This window comes from Plectropomus leopardus, chromosome 15 (assembly GCF_026936395.1).
Source record: "Plectropomus leopardus strain MGB_pleo_1.0 chromosome 15, ASM2693639v1, whole genome shotgun sequence".
Lineage (NCBI taxonomy): Eukaryota > Metazoa > Chordata > Actinopteri > Perciformes > Serranidae > Plectropomus > Plectropomus leopardus.
The window spans coordinates 4,000,404-4,016,574 of record NC_142190.1 but is presented as its reverse complement, the minus strand read 5'-3'; the positions used below and the strand labels follow the sequence as shown (position 1 = coordinate 4,016,574).

The 16,171-nt window shown below is 36.5% G+C and overlaps 2 protein-coding genes across 4 annotated transcripts; one reads left to right on the top strand and one right to left on the bottom strand.

Moving 5' to 3' along the window:
- The first annotated feature begins 195 nt into the window (after positions 1 to 195).
- banf1 (barrier to autointegration nuclear assembly factor 1) lies at positions 196 to 5,964 on the top strand. Of its 3 annotated transcripts, none has more exons than XM_042499399.2 (3): positions 196 to 348; positions 3,432 to 3,596; positions 4,742 to 5,964. In XM_042499399.2, exons 2-3 carry the CDS (start codon positions 3,471 to 3,473, stop codon positions 4,886 to 4,888), a joined length of 273 nt encoding a protein of 90 aa, XP_042355333.1. In that variant the 5' UTR covers positions 196 to 348; positions 3,432 to 3,470; the 3' UTR covers positions 4,889 to 5,964. The 3 variants fall into 3 exon arrangements, with proteins under 3 accessions (XP_042355333.1, XP_042355335.1, XP_087944779.1); XM_042499401.2 differs by lacking the exon at positions 196 to 348 and adding an exon at positions 2,391 to 2,536; XM_088088653.1 differs by lacking the exon at positions 196 to 348 and adding an exon at positions 2,419 to 2,532.
- Positions 5,965 to 8,796: 2,832 nt separating this feature from the next.
- gng3 (guanine nucleotide binding protein (G protein), gamma 3) lies at positions 8,797 to 16,171 on the bottom strand. Its single transcript, XM_042499402.2, has 3 exons — positions 15,969 to 16,171; positions 13,829 to 13,928; positions 8,797 to 10,971 (listed from the first exon to the last, which is right to left on the bottom strand). Exons 2-3 carry the CDS (start codon positions 13,925 to 13,927, stop codon positions 10,843 to 10,845), a joined length of 228 nt encoding a protein of 75 aa, XP_042355336.1. The 5' UTR covers position 13,928; positions 15,969 to 16,171; the 3' UTR covers positions 8,797 to 10,842.

Here is a 16,171-nt window from a genome sequence, read left to right as displayed (position 1 = left end):
CTGATTTAACAAAATAATAGCCCCGGCTATTAACTACAGTTTTACGGTAGTCTGACATCAACATGTTATCTTGAATTAGTACTGATCATGGATCTATTATAATTATTATTGTAATATTATATTATACTGATTTTTGTTTGTTATCCTGTAAGTCAACTATCAGGGCAAAGAAACGCGCCGACGTATTTCTTGTTTTACCCTGTGACGTCATGACGCAAAGACGCAACATGCGGGCGCATTGCATTTTGGTCTCTGTGGGCGCCGGGTAACAGAAACAGAAACCACACGGCTCTGCAGCGATCAACGCTAATATTCATCTCATTTTCAGCCTAAACGGAACATTAAACGGTAAGTTAACACTCAGCAATGAAACCATTTAGCTGACGTTAAGTAACATAAACAAAAACGTTGACTTTGACGACAAAAGCAGTGCAGTTTGCAGTAATTAGCTAGCTAAATCTGAAGCTACTTTAGCATAAAGTCAGTATGAAAGCACCCCGAAGTCTGAGCTATTCTCGCTTCACAGCGCGAATTTAATCGACTACGATGTGGCAAAGGTTAATAAAGACCTCGTAAGAGTAGTTAGCACTGGCGGCATGTAGTTAAATAAACAAAAACGAGATTTAATCAAGTGAAGTTAGCTCGTTGTGCTAAAACTAGTAGCGTTGAGACGTATTGCGCGCGCATTTCAACACGGGGTGTTGGTGTTGTTGTAGTCAAACTAGCTTAGATCAAAGAGTGCAAACACGCGCGTGTTGTGTCTGCTAGGCAAATATTAACTTACATAATGACTTCATTAGTGAAGCCCTTTTGCTTTGCGCGCTCGTTTGAGGTTGGAAACTCTTTTTGTCGAAACAACAGGCCGTTCAAACCAATGCAAAAACCGTTGACGTTCACATATTACTCGCCTCCGCCAACTCAATTTCTTAAAATAAAACACCTTTTATTGAGCATATATGTGAACACAAACAAGGAGTTTGAATGTGCTTACATAGAAATAGACGTTGCAGCTCGAAACAAGTTGAATAAAGCAAATAGGTACAAATAATGCACTATTATTTACACAAATATGTGAAAAAATAAATGTATGTATACTTATATGTGTATAAACTAAAGTATTAATGGCCAGCGCTACACGGGCTAAAATACGTCTATAAATAAATTGAGTTTCCTTGTTTTTTCAACAAGTGAAAATTCAAATTAACAATAATAAAGCAGACAAAAAAATCTTTAAAAATAATGTGAAAAATGTTGCAATAACATAATATTATGATGAAACAAGTGTGTTCATAATCGTGTTACATAACACTTTAAAGCTCCTTTTAAATAATGTGGAAAAATTAGTTGAACCAATTTAATGTTTTATCAGTAATCAACTTAAAAATGTGTGTTCATAATTATGGTAACAGTACATTATTAAAATGCCTCTGAAATAATGTGAAAAAACTTACACACAAACATATGTATGTGTATTTGTGTGTGTGTGTGTGTGTGAGAGAGAGGAATCAACTTAAAAATGTGTGTTCATATATATGGTAATGAAATACTTGTACTTAAGTTTATAACCCATACAAGTTAATTTAATCCAACTAAGGTTTCCACATTATCTAAAAGAAATTGTAAAGTGTTATTTAACTTTAATATTTATGAACACATCATAAGTGAATACAGTGCGGTCAAATAAAAGGACTGTGATCAATTTTCCTTCTTTCATTTCGCCTCAAATAGAAACTGAACGTCCCATTTTAGCTTGAACACACCCTCTTCACATACTTTCATTTCAATGCATTTGAATTCAGAGCGCTCATTGGTTGAGCACCAGGACTTTTTGCCCAATTTTATCGCCTGTTAGTTTTGGAGCATTGCCCAGTTTATCGTAATAAATTTGGACAGTGCTCCTAAACTAACAGACAAGGCATCTGTAGAGTCTGGAGTCTGGTTTCAGAGCAGAACAGACCTGGTAGACCAACAAAGATATAAAGTGTGTTCTGCTGTCTGTGTTGTTGTAGATTTATTTGATACCAAATGTTAAACATGGTTAACCCCTTGATGAAACCTGAGCAAATTGGATTGGGTGAAAAGCATTGACCAACTTAGGAAGAACGGACCCCCCCAAAAAATAGTAAGAAACTACCCCAAAAATACAATATTAGCAAAAAAAAAAAAGTAAAACAAACAAAAACAATGTAGCAAAAAATATGTTTAGAAATAATAATTCTGCAACATAATTTCAAATATACATATTTAGGGCTGGGTAAAAAAATCGATTCATCAATGCATTGCAATATGTTTTCTGCCAATTCAATATCGATTCATAAAATCCTGAAATCGCTCATTTCCGTTGTAATGACGCCCCGCTCCCGCGGGGGCAGTGTGAGAGCCAGCGGACTGTGATTGACGTTGTTCAAACCGCTTGCTCCCCAAATAACGTCTGTTTATTTGTTAAAATGGCGACAGTGGCGCGAGGTAGCAGTGTGTTAAAATCAGCGCCGACGACATTAAAAGCCGACGTTTGGATGCACGAAGTCGGTGGTAGGTACGTGGTGTGTGAGCCTCGTGAGTCAGCGTTAAAACACTGCAACAGTGCGACGAACCTACACTGGAGCTGCAGATGTTTTGCAGCCTGTTGCTAACGCGAAAGCTGCGGATCACACACAAATGCTGCCAGACAAATCCTGCATACATGTTTTTACTTTCGTCAAGTTCGGTTCAGCCAAAAATGTGCACTCTTCGGTACTTTAATTTTTTTTTTTTTAGTTTTTTGTACTGAATTATGTAATGGTAAAATAAGTTTTGGTGTCAGTTTGTTTTAAATCATGGCAGATAATGCACACTTTATTGAGCACATATCAGAAGGTATTCAAATAAATTATCTGGTATTTCTGACATCAACACACATAACTGAAAAGATTTCAAAGCAACTGGATCAGTATCGAAACAAATCGTGACCCAAAGAATCGGGATTGAATTGAATTGCGAGGTTCTTGACAATACACAGCCCTATATGTATTTATGATAATGATAAGAAGATGTGTTTTTCTGGACATTTTTTCCCTAGTATTAAAAAACTTTCAACCTACTAGTTTCTTGTAAGTTGGAGAACATTTCTTACCAAGTTCCTCAATGCCTTTTTTACCCAATGTTTACAAAAGAAATCAAGTTTTCATGTCCATGAAAAGCTTCTGAACGCAGCACAAAAAAGTGATGTTGATTCGTCCTCCGTTAATGAAAATACTCTCAACTTGAATGCTAAGAATATAAAGTTTAACTCCCTATTCAGTTTCTCATACTTCTCAGTAGATGCACAAAAATAATGAAGGTGGAAACAAAAATTTATTTAAAATTTTAAAAGTTGAAGAAATGAGTTTGCATTCTCTCTGTTGCATGAATTTTACGACATTGTAATGTATATTGTTGTTTTTGTTTTACAGTTCAGTTGTTGGTGATCTTTGACCGTCTTAAAGGCAGCCATGTCGTCGACATCCCAGAAACATAAAGATTTCGTGGCCGAGCCCATGGGAGAGAAGCCTGTGATGGCTCTTGCCGGCATCGGAGAGGTCCTTGGCAAAAGACTGGATGAGAAAGGTTTTGACAAGGTAATGCAGATTTGATTCTTGTGCCTTTTAATACGGCATAAACATATTTTGGATATGTGCACATAAAATTCATTGTCCACACGGGGTATTTTCGTTGCTGCAGTGGTGTTACGCTCACAATAAATGTATTTGTTTCTTGAAATCAGTAAAACAAAAATAATGAATGAAATTCAAAAATACAGCAGCTTATAAAATTCAGTTTTCCAGTCATAATATTCCTTCTTTATCAAATCAACACGGAAATCCCTCGTCATCTCCTGTTGCAAATTCAAGTGACTGAAAAAGTGGTGTGTAAAAGCAGCTGCTAATGTGTTTAAGTCACAGCTGGAACTGTTGTGTTAACACCTGAAACAGGTTATCATACATGCAGAAGGGCTGGAATTCATTCAGGCATAACTTAATTAACAGACTGCCTGTCATTCCTCTTAATTACTTAATCCAGAAATGGCCTTCACAAGTCAAAATGGCTTCTTCTTACAGCTGACACAGCAAATTATGCATGCAGTTTCTAATAAGTTTTTAAAATTTTTAATTAAAAAATAATTTTATACTTTTTCCTGGTATCCAGGAGGCTACTACAAATGTGTCTGGGAGTAATTCAGCCATTTTTTATGTTTTTTGGGTGAAAGGGATAGTTGAAATGAAAATTTGGTCATTATCTTCTCACCCTCATGTTCGCAGGGAAAAGGAGTTGCACTCATCTCCCAAACAACTAAAGCAAGTGGTGATCAGGATTCAAACATTAAAAAACACACACACAAAAAATGTTTTTCTGCGGCACCCTCCACCACAGTACAGTACAGTACGGTACAGTGTTGTGGGACTGTACTTTATTTTTCAGGGGAGTGGCATGGCAGGGTTTTGACTTCTTTCAAATTTAAAATAAATATAAAATACTAACTTTTCAAGTTGTATGTCCCCTACCTAAGGCAAAATGATAAACATAAGTCCCTCCTCAGTGCTAAAAAAAAAAAAAAGACATAACCATTTTGAACTGCCAGTAAGAGGGGTTACATTAACTAACGGGCTCTGCCGGGTCTGTCGCTGATTCGACCCGCTGAGTCGGCCGCTGATGTCTTTAAACATCTTTAAACATTCCTGTCTTAATTAGATTTCCTGTCATGTGTTCATCTCTCCCTCCACAGGCGTACGTCGTCCTCGGGCAGTTTCTGGTGCTAAAGAAAGACGAGGAGCTTTTCCGGGACTGGCTGAAGGACACTTGCGGGGCAAATACCAAACAACAAGGTGACTGCTATGGCTGTCTTAAAGAATGGTGTGACGCCTTCTTATAAAGCTTTCAGTCATGGTTTTCTACTTCTGAAGTCCAAACTGTACATTACCTCTTCAGTGATCTTGATCCAATTCAGCTTCACCACATATATAAACTGACACTGTACAGACTGATGAGGGTATTGAAGTTATTTTTAAATTATAACCAATTAATCAATTATCCCCCCCCCCCCAAAAAAGACCAACACTCACCAATTTTTTCTTTCTTTAAATTGATATTATATTAGGATGGATAATCATAATGGCTGTAGCTCCTTTTAACGTGTAGTAGTAGTAAAAGCACAGGTGCATCTAATAACGATACTACCAGTCTCCCAGTAAGTCTGGTCATTGAGCCAGCACTCACATTATACCGCCTCATGTGGACTTCAGAAATGTTGTGCTGTGAGAACAGTTAGAATAGGCTCTTCAGACTGAAACAGTCTGATTTTGGGGAAAAGCTCCTGATGTTCAAAATATTAAATTTGTACAAGGTCACTGGAATACCACATGTACTTTCTGTTCTGGATTTTAAGTGAATTGTTTATCAATTGTTGGTCATGTACTGGGAATTTACACTTTTTAAGGTAAACGTGGCAACATTGTTCAAAACTTTAACCTTTTCAATGTGTTTCGGTTCAGCACACATTTTTCTTTCTTCTATGATTCACGTTATACTCTTTGGCTTCTTTCCCCGTTTACCTGTTTTTTAAAGCCATTGCAAAAGGAAAATTGATGTTAGCTGTATTTTTTTAAATAGCGCATCGTTTCACTGTTTGGTATCATGTACTGTGGGTCCACCAACCGTGTTTGAAGGATTTCTTGAAGAGGTGGATTGTCTAGTTTGAAGTGTCTTGCAGAGGATGATTGATTCAAGTGACAAACAAAAACTAAACCTCAAAACTAATGTGACACTGGTCTTAGCAGAAAAGTTTTTTTTTTTTTTTTTATATCACAAACCCTTTTTAACATTTGATCTTGCAAATGAAGAAGCAACATGGACAGATGCCATCATCTGGTTGGGCATCTGGTCATGAGCTTGTTTGAACCTGAAGATGAAAAAGTGTATAAATAAAACTACAGATGCAACAAACTCAAACACTGTCAAAAACGTGTCACTCTATTGCTGATTAGCAAGCTGCAGACTTTTCATAAAGAATTAAAGGGATAGTTTGGTTGTTTTTTAAGTGGGGTCGTATGAGGCACGTGTCGGCACACCCTCGTTTTGTCGTGATATCCATTCATGCTCCTTAAAGCCACCAGACTGTGGACAAAAACAGTCGTTTTACCACAAAAACACAGGAGTTGCTGGTGCACAGCTGATTGGTTATTTTGTGTGATGTTTGTGTTTAAAGGGGTTATTTCGTTTTTACCAAAGTCACACAATAATACAAAAAAACCCTTAAAACAATCAAGGCAGTAGTAGACCAGCACCTCCTGTGTCTGGTAAGGTAAAATGATTGTTTTGGTAAGTGGAGTCTAGTGAAGACAGTTTTGATTAGAGAAATATCTAAATAAAGCGTCCACTTAAACTACAGTCGGGTATCAAATTCTGTATTTGTACCAACTGAGTGGCATTGGTACTACTGAGTATAGATTCACATTAAAACCGCCAGTGCCAAGTTTTGGTACCTAAGAGTGCTTCTGAGTGAGAAAGCAGAGTTTAGACAAGAGGCAGGGGTGCTGTGAAGCACCCTGAAGCCAGGAAGCCATCCATGGAGCTCCGTCGGGTGCTCCTTTGGCTTTCCGGTGAGCCAAAACATATCGCTGCGGTGCTGTTCTGTTATGGTAGAGTGCCAGGTTTATTTCCTTCTTATAAAAATTACCAAAGACAGAAGGTTCGCTCTGTATTTGAGGAAGAGCAGGAGGAGGAGAACTACGGTTTAGTCTCCTATGTAACCCTTCGCTTGTTCTTAAATTAAATATCTGGTTTTGCAGAGAAAATACCAAATTCCCAGCACAGTAAACAATATCTAACCCTAATTTTAACTGATATAAAAATGATGTAGAGGGCTAAACTACATTTTTCTGCTGCCCCCACCCACAGCAAAGTATAGCTTAGCTTTAGAGGCCAAACGGGGGACGTGCCGACCGCTATTGTTATACACTGACAAAAGATTATTATCTCATACAACCGCACTTTTAAAAAAAAGTGAATTGTCCCTTTAGCTTACAAGACTGTGTCCACTAGATAAGCGCAATGCTACTGCTAATTTTGCAGTAAACAAAGCATTTTGTTACTGCCTGAAGTGCTGGAGGTTGAAGGGGCAAAGAGTTGCGACAACAAATATAATTTGAGGCTGATGCAACTTGTTGGTGTGCTTTAACGGCTACCATTAACACTGTCAAAATCATATGGCAGCCATACAGTAAATAAATCAGCACCCTGTTTGTCCATCAACAGTTTAAAGTAGTTGACATGCTGTACTCGTGATAGAATGTATTTAAAGCTTCAGTAGAAGATGACCTAGTTTCTCATTTTACAAACAAGAGTGAGGCAAAACCCCTCGAATATATTGCTTGTCTTTATCTTTTATTTACTGCTTAACACAGGTAAATAGCTGGTCAAAGGCTACATCCACACAAATACATTTTTGTTTTAAAATGTTAGATTATTGCTACGTTTACACCTGCGTCCACACTATAGCATTTTGGAACCGCTATAAGAAGGGCATTTGAAAATGCTGCTGATCCTGTTTAACTTTGAAAACTCTTGGGTTTCATTTTGTGGTCATGCAAAAATGGAAACTTTTGTTAGTGCTACCATCGCCGGTTTAGTTTTAAAACACTGCGGTTGCGTTTTAGTGTCGACGGGCAAAGACGGAGACACTTATAAATGCTGTTGACCCCGTTTTATTTTTAAAAATGAGGTCGCGTTTTAGTGTGGACAGGTTGAAAGAGACTTTTGTAAACGCTGCTGACCCTGTTTAAGATTGGCAAAGATGAGACTTTTTAGTTTGAAAATGCCATGGTTGCGTTTCAGTGTTGACGAGAGAAGACGGTGGCTTTTGCCAACCGCATTTTAGTATGAAAACTCAGAGGTTGTCTTTTACTATGGAAACTCAGTGTTTTTTTAGTTGCTTCCCTTTTGGGTCTTATCAATAGCAACACTTAAGCTCGACCCACATACTTTTCTGTGATTTAATTCTTCCTTTGTGGGCACTCGTTTCCCATTTTCACTGCGTTTTCTGGGAAGCTAAAATGCTGGCAGGTACCGCTCACATATGTTACTGTATTTGCTTTGTATTAACCTCAAATCTGTTTTTTGCCGCCTTGACCACCTTATACTCGTGTTACTTTCAGTAACAGTTTCACCTTGTTGTTGGTCCAATCAGACCAATCTCTGGTCTTACATTTCGGCATCTCAGTAGCGTTTTCAGTAACCAGTAAGAATGTGCGTTAATATGAACGGAGATAAATTCTGAAACGGTGGTCTGAAAGTGTACGGACATTGTTTTCATTTTAAAATGAAATTGTATAAATGTGGATGTGGTCTAAGTTTCCATTGGCTTTAAATTAAGAAGTATAACCACAGTGTGCACAGTATAGTATGTATTTTGTACCACCAACAAGCCTGATTTAGGTCTTTACAACTGAGCTTGATATTATCTTTGACTGAACATAAGATGCCTTAATGCATGCTGGTTTTAAACCTTTTATTCACTGGGATGAGCTCTAAAACCTGCAGTAGTGCATGTCCAGGCTGTGTGGCCTTATCTTTCACACAGCACAGCGCTGTTTGAAGATGTAACTGTAGCAGCTTTTTATTAAACACCAGGTGATGTGTTTGCATTTGACTGTGAAAACTTTTTAGTTTTTATATCACTCTTATTATGAATAAATAAAAGGCAAGTATCACATTTGGACAAGTGCTTTTTTTTCTTTTTAACATGTTCATTAAAGATTCATAAAAATCACAAATGAGACTAAATGTTTTGATAACAGGAAGTTTTATTTCAATACTTGATAATCCATGGTTACTCTTTAGCCAAAGCTCCAAATTTGATATTTGCAAGATATTGAAAATACATGGGTTCATTTTTGAAAATGGTCCAGAGCGGGGGCTCCCGAAAGTTTTCATCGTGTCGAAGATGCCACGGAGCTCGTGAGACGGGACCAAGGGAACTCCAGATGATCAGTTTCATTGTTTTTTGTTTTTTTCTTTGTGGATATGATTGAACAGAAATAAACCATTGTCAGTAATGTAGATGCAGAAATAACCACAGAGAAAATGAGACATTTTAGTGAAAAGTCATTCACATCAGTCCTCACTTCACACGAATGAGTAAAGATGTGAGAACCTCTCAGACCTGATTGGTTAAAATGTCTTTAAAAGTACATTATAACTGCTGTATTTATTTTTTGCCTCAAAGAAATACAAAATTATTTATGTCATAATAATAATAATAAGAGCTGATTATGCTTTGATGGCTTAGATTATATATTAAATGTCCATAACCCCTGGAATGTTCTTTTTTTCAGGTCTGTGTGCTATTGAGCTATAAAATCTTGATTCAACAGTGATCAGATGCTCAGAATTGTCGCTTAAGTTTCACAGTTAGCACCTATGCATACACACACACATCCACACTACAGCAACAGTATAGAAATGAGCTTAATTAAACCTTAAAAATAAACTGATTACATGATTATACACACACATAAAACAGCTGTTGTCCAGATACGAGTAACTGCCAAAAACAGGAAACGCCAGCGAATGAGTAATACAAAATATGTCGACGATAGATCAATCTGTCGCGCGTGATGCGTGTATGATCTGAACGAGGGTGTTGGTACCTTCATCTACAACTATCACCACATGGGAAATGTCACACTTAAACACCTAACATAGGCTTGTCTTTTTCCTAGTTACCAGCTCCCAAATGTACGGATAATTTCTATGGGGGAGAAGTGACAGCCCTGACCTATCAGAGCAGCATCTGAGACACGTAGCACCACCACAATCCAAAGACCTAATGTGGGAATTTAAGGCCCTGTTTGCACCTATACAAATATTTTTAAAAAGTAAATTTAAAAAATCGCAGTTTAAAAAAAAAATGCTTGTAGTCTTCATTTTACAACATGCGTAGTCTGACTCACCAGATGTAGACTCTGGCTATCAAACTACCGCTGGGACTGCATATTTGGGTGTCATTCTCTCTTCCTTCCTTTCTTCTGTAATCTGAGCGTTACCGTTTCTAAATGACCTTTGGTACGGGAAACAACAACATCCGAGCTAGCAACTTGCACGCTGAAATGGGCGAGTTTTGACAGATTTTGATCCCATTAAAGCATGCCTGTTTTGTTAATTTGGTGAATATTTGTTATTGTTTTTGCACATGCGTGATGCACAAACATTGGGCATGCACAACTTATGACAAACAACAAATATGTCTATATGGATGAAAAATAAAGAAAGTTTTGTAAAATCAAAAAAAATCTCTGCCTTAAACACTATTTGTGTGTGTGGATGAGAAGCCAAAAAATAGAAGAAAAAATCCGCTCACATATATCTGTACAGGTGCAGACAGGGCCTCGGCCTCCCAGTTAAAAGTGTCAAATGCTGCAGAATCCATGTTACTGTGACTGTTTTACCCTTTAAGACACTTGATGCTCAGGCTGTTTCCCTTTTTTTGGCAGATACCTGTAATATATATGAGCATGAAATGTCTGTTTTCAACCATGTGAAAGCTGTTTCTTTAAATTTCTGTTTTTCATTGTGATAACTGACTCTTTGTTGATTGAATGTTTGGGTTTTGTTTCAAGTCGTTTCCCGTCTTCACATCGACGTTAGCGGTTTAAAGAATTTAGTTCGAGACGTTTTTGTAGTTGATTGTGTACTGTACATCGGCAGCTTTTATGCAAGGTTACTATAGTACATTGATGTGTTATTTAGATCAGAAGTACATGTACACACTGTACATACATGTACATACTGTACAGTTGTACTGTTAATCACAACAATCCCTGATTGGGCTCAAAGCAGAGCGCAGAAGAATTTCTTCTCCCTGAAAGGGTTCTCTGAGGTGGGCACGGGGGTGATCAGGGGGTCGTCACAGGAGTGTGCGTCGCAGTACGCCATCAGGTCGGCCGCTGCCTTTGATACCTGCAGATGAAGATCAGATTAGGGGTTTAGTTTACACACAGTATACTGTTATAACTGTTACTGCAGTACACAAATAGAGTTAAACCTTCTTTTAATTCACCCCAAAAACAAAAAACCCACATTCCTTCTCTCACCTGCTGTTTATCAATCTACATTGTTTGTAGCGGGATTTAAGGACAATTTTTAATTTAAAAATATGTTTTATAAAATGACTAATTAATCTACCTTCTTCTACCTTCTCTTTCCAGAAATCATGACACGGTTTCTCAAGACAATCTACAAACCTTACTGTGAGCAGTTTTTCATGTAGGAACTATTTTCTTTCTACCAAAGTACACCCGCCAACTGTGTCATCACACAGAAGGAAGCGTGCGCAAACAGGAAGTTTGTGAGAGAGCGAGATGTAAGCATAAATGGCGTCCTCCTTGGCTGAGCTGTAAAGTTAGCTGTGTCAGTGATAAATCGTTTAGTTAGTAGTTTCAGTTTCAGCACAAAACTGCTCACAACACAAGTCTGAGGTTTATCTTAAGTGACCGGGTCAAAAGTTTTGGAAAGAGACCTTGCTAATGAGTTTTTCAAATGTATTTATTTATTTTTTGTGGCGCTTTGAATGTCTACATCCATCACATTCATTGCTAAAAATCACTACTGGTAACAAGAAAAAAATAATTTGATTTTGGGATTAACTGTCCCTTTAATCACTTTAGGTTTGGAGGCCAAAAGAATTTACAGTTTTGCACTGAGAACTTGCACAGTATTATGTCGACATATTGGATACCCTCCTCTATTTTGAAGTATATCTAAAGTATGCGTCACATATTTGTTTTTTAAAAACAGTATGTATGTACAATGATTTTTCCTTCTGCTTTGTCCGCTTGTTTAATTTTGGAAGATGCTGCAGGTTATGCTATCTACGTAACTGCAGACGATGAACACTAACCGTGTTCAGGCTCATATTAAGCTTCGTTTAAAGTTTAAGCTTTTGTCTCCATGTTTATGAGAAAGATGCATTTCAGAGCTCTCTGTCGATGAGACCCTGATTCAGATCATGTTAACTCTGCTAACGAAGAGTATAGTCTCAGTTTTTATTTGCAGCTCTGCTCTTTACAGTATCTTTTTTTCCAGCATGCATGTTGTTATATACAGCGTGTAGCCAAAATAATGTTAAAACTATGGCAGTTGATCATTTTACACAGACTTGGGGTTTTGAGCATTAACATTTTTGTATCTTTCAGTGACAAAGCTTGAATTTGTCATAACCTAAGTTAAACTTTATTGAATGTTTCTTTACAAAAGCTGCACTGCTTTGAGAATTCTGAGCCTGTCTGAACATCGAAGATATAAATGGGTGTAAAAATACTTATAGTATGAGATGGTAAAATAATGATTCGTTCAGAGAAAATCGGATGTTTACAGTTACAAAGGTATCGCAGCAGTGAACACGGATGTAATCGAGCGCGAGCACAAAAATAGACATTGAAATAATACAGAATCAATAACATGGAGTCTGAGTGGAAAGTGTGGAAATCCGTACATCGATATTTTAGTTTACAGTTACAGTTTATAAAATGTCTTAAAAGGCACTGAAGTCATGAATCTAAAAGTAAGGCGTTAATTAGTATTAAAATGTCTTAAGTCGGTCCGTGAGAAGTCTTAAAAATGCTTAGTACATTTCCTTGTGTTGTATTGCAAAATCTCAAGATAACTAGTAACATCTATTTACACCCCCCAAAAAAAAACCCAAATGCCTCTTACATTAACGTCAGGCAGATCGAGCTAAAAGAATCAACAAAAATCATGATTTATGTTTATTAAGCATTTGGTAAAAAGTCTGTTTCATTTTGTTTTTAAATTTCTGTAATTGGAAAATTGGTTTAAATGTCATTCTGACTGGCACTAAATAGTCTCAAATCTAACGTGCCTTAACCCTTTGAAACCTGGATCCACATCCATTTTCTTGAGCTACATTCGGACGCCTTCACAGTCATTTAAACTTTCAAAATCTCAGCAAATTGGTTTGCTTTTGTTTGAAAACATGGTGAAAAAGCAATAAGCGACTGCAAAAAAATTGCAGCTTTGGAGAAGTTTTTTTTTTTTTAAAGATAAAACATTTCCAAAAACTAAATTTATAATTATCAGTTTTATATATTTTAAATTATTTTACAAAATTCTTATTATTTTTAGGCATTTGTCGAGGTGATTTCCTTTGCTGTGATTGATGGTGGTGTTTTGATTTTCTTCTCATTTTTGTTTTATTTATTTATTATTTGTTGCTAATTTTTGGGCCGTTTCTTCTCAAGTTGCATGTAGCCCTTTTCCCGTATATCATTTTTGATATCATCTTTGATATCTATGAGAAAAACTGACATTTGTCAAAATGATGAAACACTTTCCTGTGCACTTTGATTCGAGGCTTTATTTGTGCAACAAAGGATCAACTGCAAAATCAAATTTTGTCTTTTTTTAACCGTAAGGCAGGTTTAGTTTGCGCAGCAGTATCAAACATTTAAGTGTGTTTTTGTTATTATGACTTATGTTTGCAAGTTTGAAAATTGTTTTGTCCATCTGCCACAAAAATTTCCCAGCAATTCAGTAGATTAACGCTGCCATCGTTTATTTGTTTATCCATTTTTTCTGCAAATCTTGCAACTAAGATTTCAGTGCTGGGCATTATAATATCTGGATTTTTTTTTTTTTTTGCATTTGAGAAAGTCAAATTAAGACTGACAATATTATTCAATCCACTTTATTGTTTTTACTCATCAGCTGGTTCTGATTCCAGCTTTTGTGTAACGTGTTTTCGTGCATTACAATAGTGAGATTTCCATGTGAATGTGAGGTGTGCAGCTCGTCTTACCTTTATCCTGCAGAAACTAGCCTCAATCTTCAGCTGCTCCACCAGCTTCCTGGCCTGGCCGACACTCATGGTGCTGTTCACTGGGGTGTCTCCTTTCATCCTGCCCACGAACACAGCGACATTTAGGCCTCGTGGATTTAAAATTCATGGAAATACGTTCTGTGAATCTTTACTTTTTTTTTTTTGTTGTTGTTGTTTTTTTATTTTAACCTTTTTTATTATTAGTTTGCCCATAGCACTGCTTCCTTAAGAATGATTTATCCTTAAAATCTAGAAGTACAATTCTTCACCGACAATTGCGATTTTTAACCCTTTGAAACCTGTGTTGAGATCAGTTTTCTTGTGCTGCATACAGACTCCTTTTTTTAAAAAAAACTTTAAAAAATGAGCGAATCAATTTGTTTTTAAAAAGACAGAATTATTAGAAAAATGTCCAGAAAACTGTTTCTGATTATTATGATTCTACATATAAAATGATGTTACAGATATCCATATTATGTACATATATTATTGCATGTATTTAAACACTTTTTTCAGGTAATTTTCCTGGTTTTTGGTCTTTTGCTTTTCTTACCATTTTTGTTCATTTTTGGGTAATTTCTGACCATTATTTTCTGTTCTTGTTTTTGTTTTCAGCAGATTTGCTCAGGTTTTAAAGGGTTAAGTGCTCCCTTTCAAACCTACAATACCTTTTTTGGTGTAAAATTTGCTTTTCAGTGCATGATTGTAGGTATATGTTTGAGCTAATAGTTTAACAATATTTCACTGCACTTATGTTCAAAACTGTTCCACAATTGTAGTATTATTTGCTCATTTATACGTTTTGGCTGCAAAGTTTAAGTTTAGCACTGCTGCTACATAATGTCCTCTTCTATGGGACCAAAAAGATTATATATGTATTTTTAAGCACTATTTTCAAGGTCATTTTTTTGTTTTTCTTTTTTTTTCCACTTCTTGTTTCTTGCTAATTTTTGGGTAATAATTTTTTGGCTAACTTTTTTTTTTTTTGGGTCAGTTCCCTTTATTTAAAGCAAATTTGCTCAGGTTTTAAAGGGTTAAGTGCTCCTTCTCAAACACCTGCTATAGCTTTATAGGTGCAAAATTAGATTTTTAATACATTATTGAAGGTATATGTTTGAGCTAATCGACATTACACAGCACTGTTTTGTCATATGTTAAAAGCTGTGCGTGACGATTATGGTATTTATTGCTTATTTATAGATTTTAGCTGCAAAGCAAGCATGAAACCAATCTGTCTCCAATAATGAAGCATAAATATCAGTCAGTATTGTATCATAAAATTTGACACGACTACTGCATAATGTAACATCCATAATCTTATATGGGACCAAGAAGAATATATATGTATTTTTAACACTTTCTGTCATTCACTCTGTCAGTTCAATTCTTCTTTATTGTTTTTTTTTTTTTTTTTTACTTTTCTTGCTAATTTTCAGGTAATATTTTTGTTACCTTTTTTTGTCCTCTTCCCTTGTTTTTATTTATTTTTATTAAATTTGCTCAGGTTTCAAATGGTTAAATGCATCTTTTCACACACCTATTGTAGCTTTATTGGTGTAAAATTGGCTCGTTAATACAAGATTGTAGGTTTGTTTGAGCTCATAGTTTTAAGACATTATGCTTAAAGCTCTACATGACAATTATAGTATTTATTGCTTAATTATTAGAGACAGATTGGTTTCATGCTTGCTTTGCAGCCTAAATCTATAAATACACATAAATGTCAGTCAGCATTGTGTCATTAAATTTGTCACAGCTGCTACATGATGTCATTTTAGCTTATATATTTGATCAAATTCAAAAGAATCGGGGCCAAATGGTGAAATTTATTCACCATGGCCCACAGATTCCCCCACTACGAGCAAGATTAACCACAGAAATATCAAACATGGAATGAAATGAGCACTGCAGACGTACAGACATTTACGAAATGACGAATAACATCCATGTGAATGGAAACAAATGTGTCACAGATGGAGCAGAAATCAAAAAGGATAGCTTGTCAACAGGGAGAGAAAAAAAAAGCAGAGCAGCACAGGAGCGGATCTATTTGAACCATTCTGGACCTTTCTCCATTGTCTTTCCCCCTCTATCTCCATCCACCCCCTTTTCTCCTTACCCGTATTGTAGTCCTCTTCAGGTGCAATCTTCCCCCCTCTTCTCTCTCTTTTTTTCTCTCCTCTCTTTTTCTGCCTCTCTGTGTCCCTCTGTGAGCTCGGTGGTATCAGTGTAGCCGGACCCCACCCCTCACAGACAACAGCCTGGATGCTACCCTGCTCTGTACAATTCAGTGCGCTGCAATTCTGCCACAATGAGCTCTAG

Coding starts and splice junctions, on each gene's coding strand:
- gng3 (XM_042499402.2), bottom strand. CDS start 13,927: ATGAAAGGAGACACCCCAGTGAACAGCACCATGAGTGTCGGCCAGGCC. Junction 10,972..13,828: donor CTAGTTTCTGCAGGATAAAG/GTAAGACGAGCT, acceptor CTTCATCTGCAG/GTATCAAAGGCAGCGGCCGA.
- banf1 (XM_042499399.2), top strand. CDS start 3,471: ATGTCGTCGACATCCCAGAAACATAAAGATTTCGTGGCCGAGCCCATG. Junction 3,597..4,741: donor ATGAGAAAGGTTTTGACAAG/GTAATGCAGATT, acceptor CTCCCTCCACAG/GCGTACGTCGTCCTCGGGCA.